This window comes from Microcaecilia unicolor, chromosome 14, assembly GCF_901765095.1.
Source record: "Microcaecilia unicolor chromosome 14, aMicUni1.1, whole genome shotgun sequence".
Lineage (NCBI taxonomy): Eukaryota > Metazoa > Chordata > Amphibia > Gymnophiona > Siphonopidae > Microcaecilia > Microcaecilia unicolor.
In genome coordinates, this window is record NC_044044.1 from 53,449,661 (window position 1) to 53,477,397 (window position 27,737).

The 27,737-nt window shown below is 45.6% G+C and overlaps 1 protein-coding gene across 3 annotated transcripts in view; it reads right to left on the minus strand.

The window, feature by feature from the left end:
• The window catches only part of IGSF9 (immunoglobulin superfamily member 9), a 148,227-nt gene that overhangs the window by 48,972 nt on the left and 71,518 nt on the right, over positions 1-27,737 (minus strand). For all 3 annotated transcript variants that reach the window (XM_030187925.1, XM_030187924.1, XM_030187926.1), the window contains exons 4-7: positions 21,115-21,267; positions 14,059-14,210; positions 10,849-10,966; positions 1,114-1,255 (exon numbers count right to left, since the gene is read on the minus strand). In XM_030187925.1, coding sequence (XP_030043785.1) covers positions 1,114-1,255; positions 10,849-10,966; positions 14,059-14,210; positions 21,115-21,267 — 565 coding nt within the window. The remainder of the gene's footprint in view (positions 1-1,113; positions 1,256-10,848; positions 10,967-14,058; positions 14,211-21,114; positions 21,268-27,737) is intronic.

Below are 27,737 nucleotides of genomic sequence, written 5' to 3' on the forward strand. Positions count from 1 at the left end.
TATTCCACTAGCAACATTCCATGTAGAAGTCGGCCCTTGTAGATCACCAATGTGGCCGCGCAGGCTTCTGCTTCTGTGAGTCTGATGTCCTGCACGTACGTGCAGGACGTCAGACTCACAGAAACAGAAGCCTGCGCAGCCTTCTACATGGAATGTTGCTAGTGGAATAGCAACATTCCGTGTAGAATCTCCAATAGTAGCAACATTCCATGTAGAATCTCCAATAGTAGCAACATTCCATGTAGAATCTCCAATAGTATCTATTTTACTGTCATAGTAATGCTTGAATGTTTTCACTTATATACACTGTCAGCTAGCACATTTGCTTATTTCCGATCTGAGGAAGAAGGGCAACCTTCGAAAGCTAATCAAGAAATGTATTAAGTTATGTCCAATAAAAAAGGTATCATCTTATTTTCTTTTCCATGTTTTATTTTGTTTGATTTCTATTGATAACCTTAAGAGTGGACTAACACGGCTACCACACTCCTCTACTTATAATTTGGAAGAAAGGCAAGAGAGGGGATATATGATAGAGATGTTTACCTCTTTGGCATAAATGCACAGGAAGCAAGTCTCTTTTGATTGAAAGGAAGCTCTAGAATGAGGGGGCATAGGATGAAGAAGAAAGGGAATAGACTGAGGAGTAATCCAAGGAAGTACTTCTTCAGAAAAGTATGGTGGATGTGTGGAAAAGCCTCCTGGTGGAGGTGGTGGAGACAGACTGTATCTGAGTTCAAGAAAGCATGAGATAAGCATATAGGATCTCTAAGGAAGAGAAAAAGATAGTAGAAGGTATGGATGGTACACTGGATAGACCACATGGTCGTTATCTGCCATCATTTACTCTATCTCTCAAAGCATTAGGAGGAATAGAGAGATTACTTCTGGAGTACTGATGCCATCTTATGGTCACTGTGCAAATTACATATTTGCCACAGACCAAGGGACTGCATTTATGGAACAATCTTATTCCTTTTGCTGGTTTCCCTTTTTCCTTTGAAACCAGAGATCCCAGCAGACAGTGAGAAGGGTCCTTCAGCGGCAAAGTCTGGTAAGACTCGGCCACTTTTATTGCATTTCCTCAGCACCAGGGCACTCTGTGCATGTTACCTGAGATGGAAGACATTGCTGTTCCATTGGAACCAGCTGTAGGTGAGGTTTGCCGGGTAGGCCTCAGCCTGGCAGGCCATAAATGCATCCTGGGATACGTTTACTGTCACATTTTCTGGAGGAATCACAATCACTGGTGGCCCTAATGGAGGATAACACAAAAACAAGAGTATTAATATATACACACAAGCATCATACACACATTTCCCAAAAATGCGTACCCATGTAACAGGAGACACTGCAATAATTATACAACCTCTGCAGAGTGTCTCACAAGGCAAAGGGCCCGATACTCAGCTGGCGCCGGGCAGCGCATTTGCAGTCTGCCATCAGTGTTAAATCTGAATATTCGATGCTAGGCCGTATCCGGTGACCAGCATTGAATATCAGAGTTTATAATGGCCGCTAAAATGTTAACTGGCTATGCCGATATTCAATGCTAACCAGTTCACATTTTAGCAGTCAAAGATAGGCCTGCTATTTAAGTGACCAATTTTGACCTCTCAACATAGCTGGTTAGGCGCTGAATATTCGCGCCTAACCGGTTAGCCGATAAGTGGGATATTCAGTGGTAGATAACCAGTTATCTTCCATTGAATATCCGCAGTTAGGTGTTTTAACCCTATTTAACCAGCCAGGAGCCATTCCTGGCCAGTTATATAGTTTTGAATATCAGGGGGAAAATATTTTATACCACATTCATTGCTGGTTTAATCATGAATTGATAATGAGTGTGACTGTTGGGCGAACTGGATGGACCATTCAGTTTTTATCTGCCATCACTACCCAAGCTGCAAAGGTCTCAAATACAAATCAACTTATGCAAGCAGCTTAATAACTCTGGAATGTATTACCAAAAGCTGCGAAAACAACATACGACCATCTAAACTTCAGGAAATCACTAAAAACCTACCTATTCCAAAAAGCATACCTTACTAACATAACCTAAAAGTCTGAACCCTGCCACACAACTAATTAAAGCTAGAACTGGACTCAACGCAACTCCTCCTTATTACGATTCCCAAATATGTCTAACACAAGTATCTTATCCACCTTAATACCACTTTGTATTTGTTCTTTACCGGCTTGGTGTAAGCCTACGGTACTATGTTAGTCACATTGAGCCTGCAAATAGGTGGGAAAATGTGGGATACAAATGGAGTGGAGGAGTGGCCCAGTGGTTAGGGTGGTGGACTTTGGTCCTGGGGAATTGAGGAACTGAGTTCGATTCCCACTTCAGGCTCAGGCAAGTCACTTAACCCTCCATTGCCCCATGTAAGCCGCATTGAGCCTGCCATGAGTGGGAAAGTGTGGGGTACAAATGTAACAAAAATAAAATAGATACTATCGGAGATTCTACATGGAATGTTGCTACTATTGGAGATTCTACATGGAATGTTGCTACTATCGGAGATTCTACATGGAATGTTGCTATTCCACTAGCAACATTCCATTTAGAAGGCTGCGCAGGCTTCTGTTTCTGTGAGTCTGACGTCCTGCACGTACGTGCAGGACGTCAGACTCACAGAAGCAGAAGCCTGCGCGGCCACATTGCTGATCTGCAAGGGCCGACTTCTACATGGAATGTTGCTAGTGGAATAGCAACATTCCATGTAGAATCTCAAATAGTAGCAACAGTGGAGGAGTGGCCTAGTGGTTAGGGTGGTGGACTTTGGTCTTGGGGAACTGAGGAACTGAGTTTGATTCCCACTTCCGCACAGGCAGCTCCTTGTGACTCTGGGCAAGTCACTTAACCCTCCATTGCCCCATGTAAGCCGCATTGAGCCTGCCATGAGTGGGAAAGCGCGGGGTACAAATGTAACAAAAAAAAATAAATAATAAATAAAGAAATCATCATCTTCTATGTATAGAGCAAGAATAAGTTGAATAAGGGTAATAGATAATTACAACAGTAAACATATAAATCCAGGGCCTCCCCACAGTCACACACGTTAAAGACGGTACAAGAAAACCCTCCTAGGGTGCACAGCCAGCATGCCACAATGTAAATCCCCTCCTCTTTCTTTATTGAAGCCAGAGGGGTAAGGGAAACATCCCCTCAGGAGGAGTAGCCTACTGGTTAGTGCAGCAACCTGAGAACCTGGGTTTTCTATTTCTGTTGATGGCTCTCTCATTCTCCCTGTCTCCTCAGCTCGAAACCTTGGGGTCATCTTTGACTCTTCTCTCTCCTTCTCTGCTCATATCCAGCAGATCGCCAAGACCTGTCGTTTCTTTCTTTACAACATCCGTAAAATCCGCCCCTTTCTTTCCGAGCACTCTACCAAAACCCTCGTCCACACCCTTGTCACCTCTCATTTAGACTACTGCAATCTGCTTCTTGCTGGCCTCCCACTTAGTCACCTCTCCCCTCTCCAATCGGTTCAAAATTCTGCTGCCCGTCTCATCTTCCGCCAGGGTCACTTTACTCATACTACCCCTCTCCTCAAGACCCTTCACTGGCTCCCTATCCGTTTTCGCATCCTGTTCAAAGTTCTTCTACTAACCTATAAATGTATTCACTCTGCTGCTCCCCAGTATCTCTCCACACTCATCCTTCCCTACACCCCTTCCCGTGCACTCCGCTCCATGGATACATCCTTCTTATCTGTTCCCTTCTCCACTACTGCCAACTCCAGACTTCGCGCCTTCTGTCTCGCTGCACCCTACGCCTGGAATAAACTTCCTGAGCCCCTACGTCTTGCCCCATCCTTGGCCACCTTTAAATCTAGACTGAAAACCCACCTCTTTGACATTGCTTTTGACTCGTAACCACTCGCCTCCACCTACCCTCCTCTCCTCCTTCCTGTACACATTAATTGATTTGATTACTTTATTTTTTTGTCTATTAGATTGTAAGCAGGGACTGTCTTTCTTCTATGTTTGTGCAGCGCTGCATAAGCCTTGTAGCTCTATAGAAATGCTAAATAGTAGTAGTAGTAGTTGATTCCCACTGCAGCTTATCGTGACTCTGGGCAAGTCACTTAACCCTCTATTGCCCCAGGTACAAAATAAGAACCTGTATATAATATGTAAACTGCTTTGATTGTAACCACAGAAAGGCGGTGTATCAAGTCCCTTCCCCTTTATATCTCCACCCATGGGCACCATCCCTAGAAGTGTCTCTATAATGCCTCCAGCTCATTGGTTCAGTGACAAAAGTCCTATTAAAAAACATCAACGAATTTAACAGTAACTTGCCGTAGCCCTTTTGAAAACTGACTAGGGCTGAATACCTAAATTTAAGAAACAAGTTTTACTAAGCATATGATATATCTCGGAGGGGGGGAGGAGGTGGTAAGTCATCTTGAGGTTGACTGTGAGTAGAATGTTGTCAGCAACATTGTCGGACAAATATTGAGAAGAAATATCTGAGACTAGGGCAGCCGCTGGCTGGGAGTTACTCAGGTACCGCTGATATTTCAAAGGAAGTAACCAGGCAGAAAGTGGGTTAACTCAGAGCAGCCTGTTCTAAGTTAACAGGATTGGTATCTACGTAGGTATCACCACGGAATATCAGAAGTGCTTAGATAATTCCTGGCTCTGGTTCACCCCAGCACTAACCACAGAGTGCCATCGTGGTCTGCCCGGATTTGCAGCAGCCCTGTCTAGGTGAATGCCGCTGAACATTTAGGGTGAATCCAGTGAGCAGGAATTTACCTGGGTAGAAGCCACTCTTACTTGGATAACTCATTTTGAAAATCAACTTCATTGTTAACAAGAATGCAAGTTTTGCAGAATGCTGCAGCCAAAATGAGGAGAGGAGAAAGAGCAGATCCTTATTTTATACAGTCACACTGGCTTCCTTTGTAGGTGAGGGTTATTTTTAAGACCATTTTGATGGTGAACAGAATCATCCGTTGCAATAAATGGAATGACCCTCCTATCCTAATTTTGTAAGATCGATCTTGACTCTCTTCAAAGAAATCTGAAATCTAAGTGGGAGAATTATTGCAAATAGCATCAATTCAGGAATATAGATTAAGTTACTAGGGAAGAAACACTGCGGGGAAAGGCTTGCAGTCTCTGGACCAGACTACTTAAAGGATTAAGGGTGGCAGGGCAGAGGCAAGCTATAATTGTACCCTGTGTGACTCACTTACCATGGCACCCTCACTGGTGCTTGTCCCATGCTTTCTTGAATTCAGATATAGTAACATAGTAGATGACGGCAGAAAAAGACCTGCACGGTCCATCCAGTCTGCCCAACAAGATAAACTCATATGTACTACTTTTTGTGTATACCTTACCTTGATTTGTACCTGTCCTTTTCAGGGCACAGACCGTATAATCTGCCCAGCACTATCCCCTCCTCCCAACCACCAGTCCCGCCTCCCACCACCGGCTCTGGCATAGACCGTATAAGTCTGCCCAGCACTATCCCCGCCTCCCAACCACCAGCCAAGCCTCCCACCACCGGCTCTGGCACAGACCGTATAAGTCTGCCCAGCACTATCCTCGCCTCCCAACCACCTGCCACGCCTCCCACCACCGGCTCTGGCACAGACCGTATAAGTCTGCCCAGCACTATCCCCGCCTCCCAACCACCAGTCCCGCCTCCCACCACCAGCTCTGGCACAGACCGTATAAGTCTGCCCAGCACCATCCCCGCCTCCCGCCACCGGCTCTGTTGTATTCACCCCTCCTGCCTCATGAAGCTACCGCTAGAGGTTGTGGCTGCCATTCTGAACCTGGAGACAGCACAGAAAGCAGCGACTATGGATCAATGCTCCCTGCCTGCCCTACCCTAGACCACCAGGGCATCCTTCAGATAGGCCTGAGGGGTAGATGCTCTTTGAGGTTGGGGGGGGGAAGAGTTCTTCCAGGGGAAGCAACGGATGGGGCACAATTTTGGCTTGCTACAGCCCCGAAGCATAACCTGGTATTTTAATGAATTTCTTTTAAAATGATGGCGTCTGCAGAAAATTAGTGGTGATTGTTTTAAATCTAAGCATTGGGGGAGCTTGAGCTGTAGAATGAGAGAAGATAAGAATGATTGCGAGTGACTGACTGTTGTCAAATGATATAATATAACCCATGCTGTAAATTATTACTAGGGGCAATGCTATAATTGGCTGCATCGAGGTTGGTGCACTGATAGTGAATGCTGAGTGCTCATTCTATAACAGCATCTGTTCACCAAGATGCACCTAAAGTTAGATGTGAACAGTTATGCTAGATCAATGGGAGGTGTACAGTAAGTGTTCTCTCCTAAATGTTCCAGGATATGAGCATAACTTACAGTATTCTACATGTTATGCATGAAAGGCAGGGGTTCTAAAACCAGTCCTTCAGGTTTTCAGGACACCCACAATGAATATGCATGAAACAGATTTGCATACAATGGAGGCAGTGCATGCAAACTTACATAAGTACATACCGTATTTTTCGGACTATAAGACGCACCGGACCATAAAACGCACCTAGGTTTTCCTCCCAAATTTGGAGGAAAAAAAAAGTGAATCTTATAGTCGGAAAAATAGTTACAGGCCCCCCTCCCTGTTCCAGGCACCCTCCCTCCGTTACAGGCACCCCCCTTTCTTCCTCCGTTACAGGCACACCACCCTCTCTCCCTCCGTCGGAATTTTAAAACTCCTCACCTCGTCGGTGTGACTCGCGGTAGCAGCAGCGCTTCAGCGTGCATGTTGCTGGGCGATCTTCACTCAGCCTTCTCTCTCTCAGCTCTCTGGTCCCAGAGAGCTGAGAGAGAAAAGGCTGAGTGAAGATTGCCCAGCAACATGCACGCTGAAGCACTGCTGCTACCGCGAATCGCACCGATGAGGTGAGGAGTTTTAAAATTCCGACGGAGGGAGAGAGGGGTGTGTGCCTGTAACGGAGGGAGGGAGGGAGGGAGCCTGTAACAGAGGGAGGGAGGATGCCTTTAACGGAGGGAGATGCCTGTAACGGAGGGAGGGAGGTGCCTGTAACGGGGGGTTGCTACATTCGGACTATAAGACGCACCAACATTTTCCTCCCAAATTTGGGAGGAAAAAAGTGCGTCTTATAGTCCGAAAAATACGGTAAGTATTGCCATACTGGGACAAACCAAAGGTCCATCAAGCCCAGCATCCTGTTTCCAACAGTGGCCAATCCAGTCACAAATACCTGGCAAGATCCCCAAAAAGTACAAAACATTTTATGCTGTTTATCCTAGAAATAAGTAGTGTCTTTTCCCCAAGTCCATTTTAATAATGGTCTATGGACTTTTCCTTTAGGAAGTCGTCCAAATCTTTATAAAACCCCACTAAGCTAACCGCCTTTACCACACTATCTGGCAACGAATTCCAGAGTTTAATTACACATTGAGTGAAGAAACATTTTCTCCGATTCATTATAAATTTACTACTTTGTAGCTTCATTGCATGCCCCCTAGTCCTAGTATTTTTGGAAACTTATCTCATGCATACTCCTTCTGACTCTGGGCAAGTCACTTAACCCTCCATTGCCCCATGTAAGCCGCATTGAGCCTGCCATGAGTAGGAAAGCGCGGGGTACAAATGTAACAAAACAAAAGTCTGCCCAGTTCCCGTTTTGTTTCCCAATTATTGGCGTTGCCACCCAATCTCCGCTAAGATTCGGCAGAATCATTCCTTGGTGTTTAGCCTGTGCTTACTGCTAAAGCTTTCTCCACGTTTCCAGCGTGTGCTCCCCGTTAGTTGCAAATTCTCTGTGCATAAAATTAGAATCCACACACTTGTCACCTCTCGTTTAGACTACTGCAATCTGCTTCTTGCTGGCCTCCCACTTAGTCACCTCTCCCCTCTCCAGTCGGTTCAAAACTCTGCTGCCCGTCTCATCTTCCGCCAGGGTCGCTTTACTCATACTACCCCTCTCCTCAAGACCCTTCACTGGCTCCCTATCCGTTTTCGCATCCTGTTCAAACTTCTTCTACTAACCTATAAATGTATTCACTCTGCTGCTCCCCAGTATCTCTCCACACTCGTCCTTCCCTACACCCCTTCCCGTGCACTCCGCTCCATGGATAAATCCTTCTTATCTGTTCCCTTCTCCACTACTGCCAACTCCAGACTTCGCGCCTTCTATCTCGCTGCACCCTACGCCTGGAATAAACTTCCTGAGCCCCTACGTCTTGCCCCATCCTTGGCCACCTTTAAATCTAGACTGAAAACCCACCTCTTTAACATTGCTTTTGACTCGTAACCACTTGTAACCACTCGCCTCCACCTACCCTCCTCTCCTCCTTCCCGTTCACATTAATTGATTTGATTTGCTTACTTTATTTATTTTTTGTCTATTAGATTGTAAGCTCTTTGAGCAGGGACTGTCTTTCTTCTATGTTTGTACAGCGCTGCGTACGCCTTGTAGCGCTATAGAAATGCTAAATAGTAGTAGTAGTAGTAGTAGAATATATTTTACTTTCTGCATGGCATGCTACTACACTCATGGTAGAATCCAGAAGCTCAGGCATCCACGGATCGGCCCCTTTGTGAGTATTGTATCTATGTTACATGAATGTTCTTCCATACCAGTGGCGTAGCCAAGGGTGGGCCTAGGCCCACCCACTTTGGGCTCAGGCCCACCCAGTAGCAGCACACCTATGATGTGCCTGGCAGAGATTCCCAAGTCCCACCAGCTGAAAACTCCCAACAACTGTTCCTCCTGCATACCTTGTAAATAGCAGATCTTCGCCTGCAGCAAGCAGTGACTGATACATACTGCTCGCACTGCCCCCACAGCCTTCCCTCTGACGTACTCCCGCCTATGAGGAAACAGGAAGTTGCATCACTGGGAAGGCTGTGGGAACAACATGAGCAGTGTGCATTAATTGCTGCTCGCCGCTGGTGAAAATCTGCTATTTAAAAGATGCGAGAGAGGGGGGATGTTTGAGAGACCATATGGCATGCAGGAGAGACCAAATCACCTGTGAAATGGGGCAGGGTTCTTCTGCCCACCCATCTTGGGCCCAGGCCCACCCAAAATTGGGTGTCTGGCTACGCCCCTGTTCCATACTATTATATCATATCTATTCTGCGGATATTTATCACATTTCTGTTATAGGAATGTTCTACTGTGCTCTCTATGCATACTTCTGATAACTGTTTCATATCATTGCTACTACTAGGATTCAACTTGTATCTCCGAATTTACCTCACTGTTTTAACTGTCTTTTACACCGACCTTTTGTCATTTTAACTATTGCTATGCTGTTAACACAAAGTTGTTTATGACATGTTAAACCAATTGTATGCTGCCTTGGATGAATCTCTTCATAGAAGTAGTTAATAAATCCCAATAAATAAAATAAAAATAAATTTACAAGCTTTCAAGTCTGTCTGCTATTTATTTATTTCATTGACAACAAATGCATCAAACATTCATTTATACACAAAAGGTGACATCAAATTACATAAACATATGATACCAGACAAAAACAAACAGTTGTTTTTAATTTCTATATCCCCCACTCCGTTCTCTCCCTCTGGTCCCCATTCCCAAGACCCTAATAATCTAATGTATATGGGACCTATCACTTGAACTCCCCCGCTCAAACCCCCTTTACCATAAGCAGACCCGATAAAATCCTCAGGAACAATATTCAGAGCCACATATCCCAATGTCATACAAGAAAGAAACTAGGGTCAAATTAATATCCCACATTCTTGTTTTGCTCAAGTTAAATGTGCTTAACTGATAAAAATTAAAATAGAAAGAACTGCTTTAAATAAGAGTCCCAAAGTCAAATAATACCAGGCCAACTAGTTCTGCATCTAAGTGGTACAGTCAGGGATGGTACAGGGGTGAGGAAGGTGGCGCTGAGGAGGAACTGGCAGTTATGTGGGTACTGGCGCCCACATAGCTAAGCGGGCAAATTTAGGACAGATCAAAAGCTGTCCTAATTCAGCCTGCTTAGCTATGTGGGTGCCGGCACTGAATATTGCTGGTACCTACATAATTTTTACAAAGATTTTTCAGGCTCTCCAAACCCCCTTCCCCTCCTGAAACAGCCCCCCCCCCCATCCAACACCCCCCCCCCCCCAAGCCTACCTTGCATCCCTGGTGGTCCAGTGGGGGAGTCGGGGACAGGAAAAAGCTCCACTTGCTCCCGCCCCTAGCAGCTGCCTCATCAAAATGTTTGCATGCCCTCTAGTGGCAGCCTTGCAGTACTACCTATTTTAATGAGGTAGCCACTAGGGACAGGAGCGAATGGGGTTCGCTCCTGCTCCTCACACCTCCACTGGGCCACCAGGAATGCGAAGTAGGCCTGGAGAGGGCCTATAGCAATGGTGGGGGAATCAGAAGGCCTGGGAAAGATTTAAAGATTATGCAGGTCCCAGACGATATTCAGCCAGGTCCTGCATAACTGTCTTATGCAGGCCCTGGCTGAATACTGGCCAGGGCCTGCACAAACTCCAGCAGCCAGAGCACATGTTATTAAGCTCTGGATATTCAGTGCCCAGCACTGAATATTCAGAGCTAGTTTAGTTAGCGCTATAGAAATGATAAGTAGTAGTAGTAGTGGCCACCAGCTGAACATTACCCCTATAGCAATTAAGGGAACTACATTAAAATAGATAATATAAATGAAATGAAGTGTCTTCCAACCCCATGCCTCATCTCTTCACTTGTTGAGGACCTTCCCTGTGTCTCACATACTGCACCCTGTGCATCAACCACCCTTTGTGCTCTCTTGTTCCTGCCTTTCACCCCCTGCCCCCACTGTTTCACCCAGTGCCTTGTGCACTGGCCTCTCCCCATGTTCAGCCCCTCTTGCATTACCTTGAACAAGGAGGCGGCTGGTGTGAATGATCTCCCCCTCTGGGCTGGAAGCATGGCAAGTGTACACCCCGGCATAACTGCGTTCAATTTCATTAATAGTCAGGGAGCCATTGTTCACCTGGTGAGAGACACAGAGTCCACTGATAATAAGCAAACCACAGAGGCAATTCTTCACTAGGCAAGGCTATATATAAGCTGGCCACTAGATGTCAGCAAAGTCCTCAGGCTTCGAGCTCAGTGAACTCTGGAAAGAATTTAATCTTAAATGTGGATATTTTGCTTTCAGTTTTCTTCCCAGCTGGAGTTTCCTAATACTCATAGGTTCCATCCTGTATCCAATTTGCCACAGGACTGGGTGTGAGATGAGACATCAGGGGCCCGATGCTCAAAACTCCAGCACTAGAGGCAAGAGTGCATGTCCCATAGTGCAAGAACAGCACAGAAAACTAGCCCCCCACTGCCCAAAGCAAACAGGATGCGAATTTTATGTGCGCTATTAAAGCAAAAGCAAGGGGGAAGGAATGTGACTGATGCATGCGCACAGGAGCTGCACTCCTGTGGGTATGCGCCAGGCAAAGACAGGAAGTGCACGAGCACATCTGCACCCTTCCCTGCACCATGAAATATAAAACCCCTCAAATCTTTACAGTTTAAATCCCCAAAGAGGATCATAGCAAAGTGCAGGAAAATCGGCACTAATGCCCGCCCTCACCCTTGACTTTGCTCGGACTCGCAGACATGTTTTTTTTTTCTCACTATCAGCACTACAGGCTTCTTTCTCCTTTCCAAAGAAGCCAAAACCTGGCAATTTAATGTGAAAAATGTAGAAGAAATCCTCTCCTCAAAACCTGAACACCACCCTCGACTTTGCAGTGTGTTTTCCGCGTTAAAGCCAGCATTAGATTCTACGCCGTCTTCTGGGCATTGAAATGAATACATAATCACCCTGATTTGAATCCATTTCAATGCATTTAAATACAATTTGCATTTATCTTCAGCGCACAGATTACCTCACATGCTGGAGGGTTTTTGTGCATGCTGCACACATTAATGTGCGCGCAGTTCCAGCGCTAATCGCTCCTAGCACCGCCATTAGGTTTTGAGCATCTGAGCCCAGGAGTCTGCAAACACTCTACTATATTGAGGACAGTGATATAAAGTCCAAACAACTGAATAGCCAACCATCATTGTAACTTTATTATTTTCATCAAATCCATTGCTCCTCTCAAAAATGGCAAACCTAACCAAAAATAGTCTTTTTCCCCCTTTTTTAAACCCTTAAAAATCTTACAATCTCAGGGTAGGAAAAAGCCCGAAAGTTCAAGGTAGCTTTAAACTTATCGTTTCTGCTTCTTTCTTTTCAATCACTGGTTCAAAAAGCCTCCCCATTTTTTAAACAAATTTAACATGTGTATATATTCCTGCATATATTAAATCTGTTAAACAGTGAGGATTTTTTGAGCCGGCGATTGAAAAGAAGGAAGCAGAAACAATACGTTTGAAGCTACCTGAACTTTCGAGGCTTTTTCCTACCCACTCAGGGCAGCTCTAGGTTAGCCAGCACCCTATGCCACAAGTGAACTGGTACCCCTCTGCCTCTACCTTTGGAGGAGGTCCCAGCGCAGTTTTGTCTATCAGTAGGAGCAGTGGCTTTGGCACAATATGCTTATCTGTCTCCCCCTCCCCCCCCCCCCCAAATACTATCCCTTCCATCCCCTCTTCCTCTTTTCACCACCCACAGTGTGCAGTATCCCCTTCCCTCTCGTCACCCAGGGCCGGTCTTAGGCAGAGGCAACCAAGGCGACCGCATAGGGCCCCGCACGGCACGCCTAAGGGGGCCCCGCGCAGCGCCTCAACTCTGCCTCACTCGTGCCTCCGCTCCGACCTCCGCCGCTGCTCGCCTTAGTTGCCTGAGATGATCCCCATTCCCGCGGCTCGGCCACTCCGTTCACGCCACCACCGGCGCAGCATCCACCCCCGGCTTGGGCCCGCTACTAATTGTAGTGGACTTGAACTGAATAATTTCTGGGGAGGGGAGGTTTCATGATAGCATTGTGCTTATTATTTCAATCAGGTTTTTTTTGTACGTTTAGCTTCATTTGTCTTTATTTGAAATTTCGTAAATAAAAAAATGTTCTAAAAATGGAATAATCTTATCAATGGGGTGGAGCTAGGGTGGGGGCGGGGCCCCACCAAATTGGTCTGCATAGGGCCCCGCACTTGTTAAGACCGGCCCTGTCGTCACCAGCATTATTTTCTATCTCCCCCACCCCTTCTCTCCTTCCGTTTCTTACCTGTAGCTCAGCATAGTGTCCTTACATCTCCTTCCTGCAGCAGTGGCTCTATCAAGTGTTGACCGATTGCTTTTTCTACTTTACAAACATGTACAAATAACCCCACCAACCCACACACATGTAGTTATATGCAGAGGGGTTGGAAAGAATTGCATGAGCTATGCTCTGCATGCTTTCCTCACTTATTCTACTTTAGTAGCAGTGGTGGGTGGGGGGCTCTCAATCCAGTTCTTCATAAACAAATATGAAGATATCTCTGGTTCTTGATCTGTAAGTCATTTCTTGGATTGGTGGGGGGGGGGGGGGGAGGGAGGGGAGGTAGGGGGCAGAAAGAACAATGTTGAGTCATGGAGGAGACAAAGATTTGTCTAGAGTTCAAAGACAGGCAGTGGCGTTCCTAGGGGGGCTGGCACCCGGGGGCGGATCGCTGATGCGCCCCGCCCCCCTGGGTGCAGCGCCCCCCCTCCGATGCAGCACGGAACCCCCCCCTCGGCGAAAGGACACCCCCGCGAAGGACCCCCCCCCCCCCCCGCCGGGTGCACGCCGCCGGGGGGGGGGGGGGGTGCCGTGCGCGCCTGTCCTCCGTTGTTCCATGCTTCTTCTCTGCCCCGGAACAGGTTACTTCCTGTTCCGGGGCAGAGAAGAAGCATGGAACAACGGAGGACAGGTGCGCGCGGCACCCCCACGGCGGCGTGCACCCAGGGCAGACCGCCCCCCCCCCCCCAGGAACGCCACTGAAGACAGGGTTTCCATGTTCCTCTAAGGCAGCTGCTGAGTGATGACCATGTGCACAGGAGACAACAATATCACTGGCTTTCCCACTGCTGCTGTCACAGTGACTTACGGTCTGCTAAGGTTTCAGACTCAGCGCACACCCTACCACCCGCTCCCTGATCTCAGGATAACGTGGACTCACCTGGATCTTGTCACTGCCCAGTAAGACAACACCGTTTCTCTTCCAGGTAATGGATGGCTTTGGATTCCCATAGGCCACACAGGAGAGGCTCAGGGTGTCACCACCGCGCACCTCCACGAAGGCAGGTGGAGTCTCATGGAAAGCAGGCGGAGCTACAAGTGGGCAGAAGAGAAAGAAGAGCAGAGATTTGTCAGCTGTGGACCAGACAGTGAGAAAACCCAAGAGTTAATGTGATAAATGGAAATAAAACAAAGCAAAAAAAAAAAAAGGAAAATGTATTTAGTTAGTCCAATAAAACTAGTCTCATTTTATTTTCCTTTTTTGGTTTTGGTTTATTTCTACTGTATTTATTAACTTTAAAAGGGACTAACATGTCAACCTCACAACTTTATCCAAGAGTTTATGTGAACATCACAAAATGTTGCATCCCAAAGACTTGCCATAGTGTTGCTAAATCCAATCAGGCCACTCAGCTCGGACACTTCAATTCCCTCCATGGCTAATTACAGAAGATTTTTTATGACACACACATCGTTCACACAGAAGATACAGGCACACACACAGAACAGGGTCAGATTTGTCCAGGTCATACAAAGTCAACAGCAGAGCTAGGATTACACATGAAGTGCAGGAGATGTGGAAAGCCATAATCGAAAGGGACGGCTAAGTTTTGATGAGGACTTGCTTGCACAACATCCCCATCCAGGGGCGGGGAAACCCGTACTTTTGAAACAAGATGGACGTCCATCTTTTGTTTCGACAATACAGGAACGCCCAAATCCGAAATTTGGTTGTCCTTAGAGATGGTTATCCCTAGACTTGGTCGTTTCTGATTTTAGGCAATAATCGAAATCAAGGATGTCCATCTCAGAAACGACCAAATGCAAGTCATTTGGTCATGGGAGGAGCCAGCATTTTTAGCGAACTGGTCCCCCTGACATGCCAAGACACAAACCGGGCACCCTAGGGGGCACTGTAGTGGACTTCATAAATTGCTCCCAGGTACATAGCTCCCTTACCTTGTGTGCTGAGCCCCCCAAAACCCACTACCCACAACTGTACATCACTACCATAGCTCTTACGGGTGAAGGAGGGCACCTAGATGTGGATACAATGGGTTTGTGGTGGGTTTTAGAGGGCTCGCTGTTTCCTCCACAAACGTAACAGGTAATGCTAATAATAATAGGGGGGGATGGGCCTGGGTCCGCCTGCCTGAAGTGCACTGCACCCACTAAAACTGCTCCAGGGACCTGCATACTGCTGTCATGGACCTGAGTATGACATCTGAGGCTGGCAATCAATATTTTTAAAGATGTTTTTTTGAGGGTGGGAGGGGGTTAGTGACCACTATGGGAGTAAGGGGAGGTCATCCCCAATTCTCTCCGGTGGTCACCTGGTCAGTTCGGGAACCTTTTTGTGCCTTGGGCGTAAGAAAAACACAACCAGGTAAAGTCGTTCAAGTGTTCATCAGGGTCGTTCTTGTTTCTTTCGATTATGGGTCGAGGATGTCCTAGTGTTAGACAAGCTCAAGTCCCGCCTTCGCTACGCCTCCTTGAACTTTGGCTGTCCCTGCGACGGAAAGAAGTTAGGGACGTCCAAAATCCATTATACCAATTTGGAAGACCCCGTGAGGAGGACGCCCATCTTCCGATTTATGTTGAAAGATGGGCGTCCTTCTCTTTCGAAAATGAGCCCAATAGTGACCCCCCCTCCTTCCCTCCCGTCAGTGTCAAAACTGTGATTTTGTACACAAAAGGAGTGAAAGGTCTATATCCTGGCTCACTTTCCAGCTTGGTCTGGCTCGCGCTGGCTTGGGTTTCTGAGAAACTCTGAAACTGGCCCGAACCAAACCCTGGGCCAAGCATCTGACAGATACACAGTGAAGGACCATCAAACAGAAAGTCCTTGCTAGAGCTGTGACTGGGATACACAGTTAGTATATTTCCCCTTGTCCCAGTAAGGGCCTGGAGACAAACTGGAGAAGGAGAGGGAGGTAACAGATTAATAAGTAACCTTCCAAATTTTTAGGGCAGTAAGAGCCAGTCAAGGGTTTGATTACCAGCAGGCTGGACTCCCTTTACAAATAGGGCAGTGTAATTGACTTGACCTATCTTTGCCCTCATCTTTATTCTTTATTTTATTTCTCATTTGTAATCAACTTATTAACTAAGCATATAACAATAAAACCATTCACAATTCAAAAATTAAGAAACAGACATATGCCAAACATCAGTCAGTATTAAATCTCAACTCTTACCCCATTATTTTCAACAGACATATGCTCGTACAAACAGATGTTTTTTAACTTTTTCTTAAATTCAAGCATAGATGATAAAAAACGCAAATTGACAGGTAATTTATTCCATAATAAAAACTCAATTATGGCTAAAGCACTGTGAAGCCGCACCCTGCAAGAGAGCGCATCTGACTGAGATGACCAACGCGTTAAGAGGGCAGACTGAAGAGGCCTCATGTGGGTCCTCGCCCACAGAACCACCTCGATGGTTGCCGCCATGGAACCGAGAACCTGGAGAATCGCCCAAGCAGACGGATCCTTCACCACAAGAAGCCGACGAATCTGCGACTGAATCTTCAGGATCCACACTTCCAGAAGGCACACCATTCCTTCCCAAGTGTTAAAATGAACCCCAAGAAACTCCAAAGACTGACTTGGGAAAAGAGAACTCTTGGCCACATTGACAATCCAACCCAGAAGCTGAAGCAGCTGGACCACTCGAGACGTGACTGTACAGCTCTCCTTGATCAACTTCACCCGTATCAGCCAGTTGTCCAAGTGGGGGTGCACCAGAATGCCCTCTTGCCTGAGGCGAGACACCAACACCACCATCACCTTTGAGAAGGTCCATGGCGCCATATCAAGCTGAAGGGCATTGCCCGAAACTGGTAGTGCTCCCCCAAGAATGCAAACCAGAGAAACCTTTGATGATCCTGAAGAATTGGAATAGGAAGGTATGCCTCAGACAGATCCATGGAGGTCAAACTCCCCTGACAGCACAGCTACTATCGCTGAACATAGGGTCTCCATACAAAAGGGAGAGATGCGCCAAGGCCCAATTCACCTGCTTGAGATCAAGAATAGGACGCCAGGAATCCTCCTTCTTGGGCACCACAAAATAAATGGAATACCTCCCAGAACCTCTCTCTTCTAGAGGGACAGGAATCACTGCCTGCAGGGCCAAAAGCATCTCTAGGGCCTGAAGGACTGCTGTCATCTTTACAGGAGACACGAGGAAGGCATCTGGAAGAGGACGATGAAACTCCAGCGCATAGCTGTCCTTGATAATATCCAGGATCTACTGATCCGATGTCACGTGGGCCCACCTCTGGTAAAACAGTTACAACCTGCCACCAATGGACACCACGAGGCTGGGCACCCACATCTTCATTGTGAAGCCCTGGTGCCTCCTGAACTTCCGAAAGCCCCATCACTCCTATTGCCCCGAAAGGAAGGAAAGGACTGAAAGGGCTAGCCTCTATTCCAGTAAGGACTAAGCAGGGAACCTGCCCCTCAATTTGGCAGATGATGGCGATGATGGCGGTGGCGGGGGGATGGGAGATGATGGCGATGGTGGCGTGGGTGGGCGATGATGATGCCGGCCGGGGGGGGGGGTGTGGCAGCGGCGGAGGGCTACAACGTGCCCCCTCACCTCGGCTCTGGCCCCCCCCCCTACCGCTGAAGGTCAGATACACCCCTGCTGTAGAGATTTTGTTTACCTCCTTTTCATTCCTTCATTAAATTTCTCTCCCCCTTTTTCCGTAGAGATTTTATTTGCCTCCTTTCCCATCCCTCATTAAATGTCTCTTCCTCTTTTTCCAACCAGTTTTCCATCAGCCCTCTTCCTCCTTTCCGAATTCTTTTCCCGGGTTACTTTTATTGTTAGCTGCATTGTTGAGTTGTGATGATTGGCAGTATATCAAGATCAAGTAAATACAAAAACAGAAAGGGCTGTAATGTGGCCATTACCTAGGCTAACTGGAAAAGCCTCTCTCCCCCTCTCCCTGAAAGGAGATGGTTTTGTAAGGGAAAGGATACAAGATAGCCTGGGGGGTGAGGGCAGGTCAGAGGCCAGGGTAATCTGAACTCCACATCTGATCTAATTAGGAGCAGAGAGGAGAAGGCAGTGGGAGAGGAGGTGGTTCAGCTTTCCCCCTTTCATGTGCAGCTTTGATCTGTCATTGTGCAGAGGGAACTCAGGCCCCCATCTGTCACTAGGATGCCCAGAGGATAGGGGGTCCAGCTGAGAGATACCCAAAGCAGTGGAGGCCAAGGGGAGGGGCTGAAAAATCCCAGTCTCCCCAAGGCCCTGCTACATAAAACCAGTCAATCATTGACAGACGCTACATTCATGCAGTCAGGTGCACTTCTTACACCCTGCACTTTGGAAACAGCTGCAAGACCATCACTGGGGTGTCCAGGCTAGAGACACACTTCTGATGCCTCATTAGTAAAATGACTTCTGAGAGGGGGAAAGGGAAGCGACACGGCAGTCACTTCTGTCACATAAAGACCTTTCCCAGAGGATGCCGGACTAAACAGAACTGAAGAAAAGGCACAGAGGTTCCCAATCTGAGGAGAATGAACTGGGATCTAGCAGCATCACACCAAGAAAGACACTGGATAGATGAGAGCAGTCTTTGGGTTCTAAGGACAGTGCCAGGCCGACTTCTATGGTCTGTGCCCTGAAAATGGCAAGGACAAATCAAGAACAGGTATACATATGAAGTATCACATCATACCATATGTAATGAGTTTATCTTGTTGGGCAGACTGGATGAACCGTACAGGTCCTTATCTGCCGCCATCTACTATGTTACTATGTTACAATTGGGCTCATTTTCAAAAGAGAAAAAACGTCCAAAAAGTGGCATAAATCTGCATTTGGACATTTTTCTCACAAAAACATCCACATTGGTATTTTCAAAACCAATATTTAGACATTTTTCTATGAAGTCCGTTAGAAGTGCGTTCAAATCACAAGGGGGCGTGTTAATGGTGGGATTTGGGCGTCCCTAACAGACGTTTTTCAGTCATAATGGAACAGAACAAAACCATCCAAGACTAACACTTAGTTTTGAGCTAGACCTGTTTTTATAACAAATAAGGCACAAAAAGGTGCCCTAAATGACCAGATGACTACTGGAGAGAATCAGGGGTGGCTTCCCCTTACTCCTCCTCCCAGTAGTCACTAACTCCCTCCCACCCCCCCAAAAAATGTGATTAAAAACATTACTTGCCAGCCTCTATGCTACCCCCAGATGTTTTTATTTCCATTTTATTTCCATTTTGCTCACACCTTTGTGATGTTATACTCAGGTTCATTAGAACAGCATGCAGGCATAGGCGGTCGGTGGCCCAACTGTCTGGGGAGGCTAAAGGGGGCAGGGTTAGGGGTGGGGCCAAGGGTGGAGCTTAAATCCATAATTGTCTGATAACATGCAGTAAAAATAAAAGTCACAATACCTTTTATTAAATTTAGATATTAGATATGTATCATATGTCAAAGAATAAAGTGGTTGCTCAAAGCATATTCTAACCACAATCGCTCAACTGCAAAACACTATGCACAACTTTGTCCAAAAACACACTCAGAACCTTACTGTACCATAAATATTACACTGGGCAGAGCTAATACATCAATATACCACCCATACGGAAAATGCAGACCGTCAACAATATGAAACAAGGGATCATATCATCACAATTCTCATGTAGAGCCACAAAACACCCTAATTCATGTTTAATGTGGGATAAAATGCCATAAATAAGTAAATAAATATAAACTTTTAATGTTGAGCACCTGATTCTCAAAGTGGACATATTCCAAACACTATAATGAAAATAAAATGATCTTTTCTACCTTTGTTGTCTGGTGACTTTTTCTGATCATGCTGGCCCAGTATCCGTTCTGCTGCTACCTGACCTCAGTGCAGGTCAGGAAGTCATCCTCATTAAATATCTCCCTGGCAACCCAGGACACCTCCAGCCAACCCCCCCTGCTTTCCCAGCAGTAAGGTAAACAAACCATAAACCAATTTCTACAACTGCTAGAGGGCTTTCACTGCAGCTCCTGCTGTGAGGATGGAGGTAAATCAACAATTTAATCCCCTCAGAGCAGCTGGACTCCACAGCTGATCCATTCTGCTGCAGCAGGGGGGAGGGCTTAGTCTCTCCAAGCCTCTTATACCGGGCGGGCGCCTATGCATGCAGGCCCCTGGAGTAGTCTAGTGGTGGGTTCAGTGCACTGTAGACAGGTAGACCCAGGCCCATACCTCTCCCTACCTGTTACACTTGTGGAGGAAACTGTGAGCCCTCCAAAACTCACCAGAAACCCACTGTACCCACATATAGGTGCCCCCCTCACTCGTAAGGGCTATGATAGTGGTGTACAGTTGGGGGTAGTGGGTTTGGGGGGGGGGGGGAATTTTATGAAGTCCACTGCAGTGCCCCCTAGGATGCCCTATTGTTTTCCTGGGATGTCTATGGAACCAGTCTACGAAAAAATGCTGGCTTCTCCTACATCCCAATGGCTTGATTGTGTGCGTTTTGCACTTGGACGTTTTTTGTTTGAAAATGGACCAAAAAACAAAACGTCCAAATCACAAAACCTTGTATTTTCGAAAGCAAAAGATAGACGTTTTCTTTTTTGAAAATGACCTTCTTTCCTATCCAGATTTTGGATGTTGTTTTTTGCAAAAACGTCAGACTTAAACGTCATATCAAAAATGCCCCTCCATGTCTGCTGGTATACCTTCTGACAGGGCTGGATGGCACAGGACACACGTGTTTCCATGCACTGTGCTCCCATCACACCCCAACATTGGAAAGAAGAAAGCATGCTACAAAGTAACTTTCTTGTCTCAGAGACAGCAAAGATATGAAACAGACTTAAGATAGAAAGGCACAAGTTGATGCAATCCTGTTTTAGGCCTATTCAAGCCCTAGGTAGCTGAACCTGTTATTCAGCCATCCATACTTTTAGCCAGTGCAAATACAGTTTATCAAATTGCAGGAGTGAAATCAAGCAGAGTACGTACAGTTGACAGTGAGGTGAATCCAGGTTCCATTTTGGAACTCTCTGTCTGCGTGGTGCCGATCCAGGAAGAAAACCCGACACTCGTACCACCCCTGGTCCTCCAAACGTAGGAAGTCTATGCGGAGGGAGGCACCTTCCTTGATCTGCGTACGGCCTGCAGAGAGAGAGAGAGAGAGCAAAAATCAGTTCATACAAATTCTATAATGCTCAGCCCCTTTCCCAATTAACACTGCCTGCAGGGAGAGCATGGAAATCAGTCCATACAAATTCTATAATGCACAGCCACTTCCTTAAAGAGCAAGAATCTGCTACAAAGAAGTACAGATAGACTTGTTTTGGTTCTGTGATTTCTGGCACACTCAAAACTTCTTTCAGCAAATTCCTTTATGTTTCTGAACAAAGGATTTTTAATGGGTTTATGGCTTGCCGGAAGTTGACCTAAAACACTCTATGGACTTGGCACAGGTACTCAAACAGGACTGACCTGTTCCTACATCATCCTTTACAGGGACCAGGACACAAAAGTGGGCAAAGTCAACCTAGAATAGTTAAGGTTTTCTATTTTTGAGTCACATCAATAAAATATTTGCTTGTAATCTCTGACAAAGATCTCTTACAGAAATAAAAGGCTCACATGCAGGACATATGATAGCATTGAACTGGATGACCCAGATACAGTCTTGACCAATAGAATGTGCACAGAATCTCCCCCCCCCCCCCCCACTCCTTTCCTGGAATAAAACACCCCAATCATGCCTCTCCCCTGGACACCTCTGAAGCCCTTCTCCCCTTCCCCTCCTCGCTAGGAACAGGTTCAGCTAGTTCTCCTCCATTCCATCATGGGCTCTGATGCTCCTGCTTTTCTTAAAAAGACTGGTAAAAACATCAGTGTATGTAGGGGGCAGAGGTGCTCAATGTTGGTCCTCGAGGTCTGCAACCCAGTCAAGTTTTCAGGATTTTCCAACCCATTCAGGTTTTCAGGATTTCCCCAATGAATATGCATGAGATCTATTTACATACAATGGAGGCAGTGCATGCAAACAGATCTCATGCATATTCATTGCCTCTACTTAGTAACTTTAGCCGTTTTCAATATATAACAAAACTTTATTTATTCAATATTAATATTGAATAAATAAAGTTTTGTTATATATTGAAAACGGCTAAAGTTACTAAGTAGAGGTAATATAGTAAATGTAACTTATTGAAGAAATTTCTCACAGGGGTAGAAAGATGCATATTCATTGGGGAAATCCTGAAAATCCAGCTAGGTTGTGGACTTCGAGGACGACCCTTGAGCACCTCTGGTAGAGGACAATTCTACACCTTAAGCGCTAACATTTATGGGCACATTACACATGTAAGTGTTTAGAATGTTAACATATACACACCATATACGCACAGGTGTGTACATACCATTCTGCCGCTAAAGCGCTACTCTGAAAGCGTGAGGATATCTTGAATCACGTGTACTTAAAAGGGGGAGCACACATGTACCTCATATAATACTATTAGATACATATATATCTCCAGAACACAGCAATTTGTCTTATATGTGGTTTAGGTAGACTTGACAGAGCTTCTCCATGTTACGAAAGACTCCATTGGTTGCCAATTCAGGCTAGAGTTTTTTTTTATAAGCTTTGTTGCTTAGTTTATAAGACTTGGAAGGGCGTGACACCATGTTATATGCTTCCAATGATCAAAATTCAGACTTCCAAGTATATGCCACTCACAACAATTTGAACATATGTGTTCCATCTTACAAAGGCTTTATCTTCCTATCAAGCCTCTCCAATTTGGAATTCTTTATCAACTTTGGTGAACTGTCAAACCATGTTACTTAGTTTTCTGTAAAGGTTTAAAAACAAATTTGTTTAGAAAGTATGTGCTTCCTAGCTAGATATGGAGAAATTAGATCTTACCTGCTAATTTGCTTTCCTTTAGTCCCTCCGGACCGGACCAGGACCACCTGCTGGTAGGCGGGCACAACCCAACAGTCCAATCCTGGTCCGGTTCGGAGGGACGCTAAGGAATATGCCGTTGTATGTTAATCTGCTTTTTGTAAAATATATGAGCTCCCAGTTTTGTACACTGGTTATATCTTGAATTGTGATTCACTCCGAACCTACTTAAAGGTATTGAGGGGAATAAAACATAACATAGCACTTAGGTGTGATGGCTAGTATAAGAGACCGGACTAAGCAGAACTGCTCAGATTTGACCTGTTAGGCAGGATCTTATCAGGTGTCCTGTTACAGAATTGCCCTTTTAATGTGGGAAATCAGGACTGACTCAGGCTGTCTAGATGACAGGGATTCACAGTTGAAAGGGCTACCTAGAAATGGGTTATCGTGTGCATCTTCTACCAGACACTCTCTGGCACCAATTTCAGCCCTGATTGGAAAGGAAGTCGTGAAAGGCGGGGATTCTCAGCCGTCCTTGGGACTCAAGCCAATCAGATCTTCAAGATTCCACAATGAATATGCGTGTGATAGATTAATTACACACACTGCTTATACCCCACGTTGGCCCACAAAGAGTTCAACGCGGTTAACAAACCAAGGGCTAGGCATTCCTAGGAAGTAACAGCTATCTCTGAACTTAAACCTTAGACAACCGCAACCTAGTGCAATCCCTCGTCCTAAGCCATCTGGATTACTGTAACTCAGTATACACAGGCTGTAAAGAGCAAGTGATGAGGAAACTGCAAACAGCCCAGAACACAGCAGCCAGACTCATCTTCGGAAAACCAAAATATGAAAGGGCAACACCACTACTAAAGCAACTACACTGGCTTCCACTTAAGGAACGAGTCACTTTCAAGGTATGTACACTAGTCCACAAGATCATTCATGGTGAAGCCCCTGCCTATATGTCCGAGTTGATAGACCTTCCAACCAGAAATGCTAAAAGATCATCCAGAACATACCTCAACCTCCACTTCCCTAATTGCAAGGGAGTGAAATACAAGACGCTACACGCGTCAACCTTTTCTCACACGAGCACACAACTTTGGAATACACTGCCGCGCAACCTAAGAATGACTCACGAACAAGCCTCCTTCCGCAAATTACTGAAGACTCATCTGTTTGAAACAATTTATGGCAAGAGCCAAAACACATAGAGTCCACACTCACTGATCATCAATGCTCCATACATCCACTTCTAACCTTCATCCCCCGTAATTCCACATCACTCATACATCTGCTCACAGGAATATGTACACCATATATCTCTGTGTCTTAACACTGCCCTCTAAGCTTCCCATTGTCTCTTTCCAACGTTTCAATGTTGATCTCCCATTGTCATATTCTTAATGATACTTCGATGGTCTCACAAAACTTGCACAATGTAACCTATAACCAAGTTGTAACAAATGTATTTCCATTATTCATATCTTATTGTAAGCCACACTGAACCCGCAAAGAGGTGGGAAAATGTGGGATACAAATGCAATAAATAAATAAATAAATAAATAGACATCGACTTAAATAAAATAGTTTTCGGTGACTTGCAGAACAATCCACATTGAGAAATTCATCTAATCTGCATACAATGGAAACAGTGTAAGCATTGTGGGTATCCTGAAATCCTGTCTGTCTGGCTGGGTGTGACCTGAGCACTGTTCCCTCTTAGCTGAGTGGGAGTCCTCCATCTACAGTCCTGCCAATAGGGGGGGGGGGGGGTGTTTCACTATCACATTTTCGGTAGTGAGGGACAGGTAAGCTCTGCAGGACTCCAGGGAACCTCCCTGTCCCTAGCAACTGAAAACACAATATTGAAGCACTACTCTCTGCTGGCAGCAATGCAATTGGAGGACTCCCACGCAGTTTAGAAGAAACAGTAGTTCTGAGGACCGCTCTAACGCGAGTACGGCAACGGCCACAAATGCCGCACTTCTGTCAGCTCACAATCTGGTCCCAGCTAAGAGGCAGTGGAGGGGTTAGGGAGGCAATTGGCGGTAAAGAGGCAGGGGATAGGCTGCTATGGGAGGAACAAAGGGGCAGCAACAGATGATGGGAGAGGGGATTAAGAGGTAGGGGAGAGAGTGGGGGGGAGTAGGGGAGTGGCCTAGTGGTTAGAGTGGTGGACTTTGGTCCTGGGGAACTGGGTTCGATTCCCACTGCAGGCACAGGCAGCTCCTTGTGACTTTGGGCAAGTCACTTAACCCTCCATTGCCCCAGGTACAAATAAGTACCTGTATATAATATGTAAGCCGCATTGAACCTGCTATGAGTGGGAAAGCGTGGGGTACAAATGTAAGAAAAGAAAATAAATCTCCCCCATCTTGTGGGCATCATTGGCTTTGAGGGTCTATTACCTGCATCCCCATCTGGAAGAAGTAAACTGTCAGCCTGAAGCAGCCAAGACAATACAGATTAAACTGTTCTGTGTGGCCTCTCCCATTTAGGGCCTCTTTTACAAAGCAGACCTACGGATTCTCAGTGTGGCAAATGAGAGGAAGCTCATTCAATTCCTATGGGCTTTTTCTCATTTGCCAAGCAGGAATTGCTAGCACGGCTTTTAAAAGAAGCCCTTAGTTACTTATTTAAAACTAGTAAAAAAGGCCCATTTCTGTTTGAAAGGAAACGGGCGCTAGCAAGGTTTTCCTCTGAGTGTGTATGTTTGAGAGAGTGTATGTGAGAGTGACTGTGTGAGAGAGGCTTCTGTTCCTGCTGCTGTGCATTCCCCGTGTTGTGCTGATTCGCTGCTCCCTGTATTGTGGCTCCGCCCCTCTCCCTTCTACTGGCCAATCTGGTGTGGGTTGTGTGACATCACTATTATCTACTCCAACATGATCCACGGTTCCAGGCAGCCTCAGAATGTTGGAGGTGAGAATTCTTATATAGGATACTTATATCTCATTACTTCCAAAATTCAATGTGTCTTACAACTAACGTACACAATTTAAATAAAACCAACACTTCAAAGAAAAATATACACAACTAATTAAACTCAAAAAGAAAATAGTAAACTATCTACACACTGCAGCTGGCACCTCTCAAACTACTGTTGATACCCATTATAATATAATGGAATACTTATTCAGGCACATAACCCAGGTGTTGTCATGTGCTTTATACAGTAGGATACTGAAGATGTATTGTTGTGTTACTGCACTTAGGTGGTATGATGTAGTTTTAGGTTTTTGTTATTTTTTTATGATGTCTTCTTTTTATGTTGTTTGTTAGACTGTGGTTTTTAATTATTATGTATGTAAATTTTGTTATCCACTCAGAATCTATGAGATCATGCAGATTTTTACAATAAACAACACACTGCATCTCATACTCATCACCAATCAGTTATCATAAATCAATAAACACATATCTATATAAAAAGCTGTCAACTCTTTTCTGAATTCTAATATACTGGTTATTAATCACAGCTCTGTTGGTAGTGTATTCCGGAAGAAGGGAATGCCACAGTGAAAATCCACTCTCTAATCTTATATAACCTTGCCTGCCAATGCACAGAGACATCCTCATGCGGGGGTCGTCCCGTCCCCTTTGCCATTTTTGTCGCCAATTCCACTCTATATTTTTTGAGGCGGTGATCAGAATTGAACACAATATTCAAGGTGCGGTCACACCACGAAGCGGTACACTAGACTACATCGCCCAACAAATTTCCATTTGCTTATCCCGTGTCCCATCCCCCTCCCGCCTCCTCTACCCCTCCTCCAATGCTCACACCTCTCCTACACCCTTGCCCATTTCTACCTACCTATCTCTTTTATTATTCTGCTATACTTATATTTTCTCTATCAATACTTTGTAATCCCTATTACTGTGGAAGCCGTATTGAACCTGCTTTAAGTGGGAAAGCGCGGGGTACAAATGTAATAATAAATAAATCAATTCAACAGACCCTAGTTCTCGGAACTCAAAATTCATCATGGCCAATATAATTTTATGATTTTAGCAAACTGTCATCATTTATCACTTTACGTACTAATAGCAGAATCTTAAGGCTTTTTACAAAAAGCGATTGGTAGCAGTCGGAGTGGCCAAGATGGTGACATGATTCCTGGTCGGTGAGTCGTGAGGATCAGCTGCTTTAGTGGGTGTTTGGTTTGCCTGCTAGATTGTTACCTCTATATTGCTGTTCCACACACCAAAAGGAAAGGGATAATTAAGCTTGTTCCTGTGGCAGCCCAGACTTCCTTCCGCTTCAGCTGATTGATCAGTACACCGCTGGGACCGCAACGAGGGACAGAGTTAAGGGTCCTGCTTTGGGGCAGCTTGAGGGACCAGCTGCTTCTTTAGAACATGATGTCACGCTGTCCCCTAATCTGCCACCATGTCTGGCATGAAATTGGTGATCTGCTGTGAGTAATATGTAACCTGTCGTTAAAAACGTCCATAGTACCTGAAGATTGGAGAGCGAGCAATGTGATGCCAATTTTTAAAAAAGGATCCCAGGGGTGATTCAGGAAATTACACATCAATAAGCCTGACATCAGTGCTGGGCAAAATAGTGGAAACTATTATAAAGAATAAAATTATAGAACACATAGACAAACATGGTTTAATGGGACAGAGTCAGCATGGGTTCAGTCAAGGGAAGTCTTACTTCACCAATTTGCTTCATTTCTTTGAAGGCGTGAATAAACATATG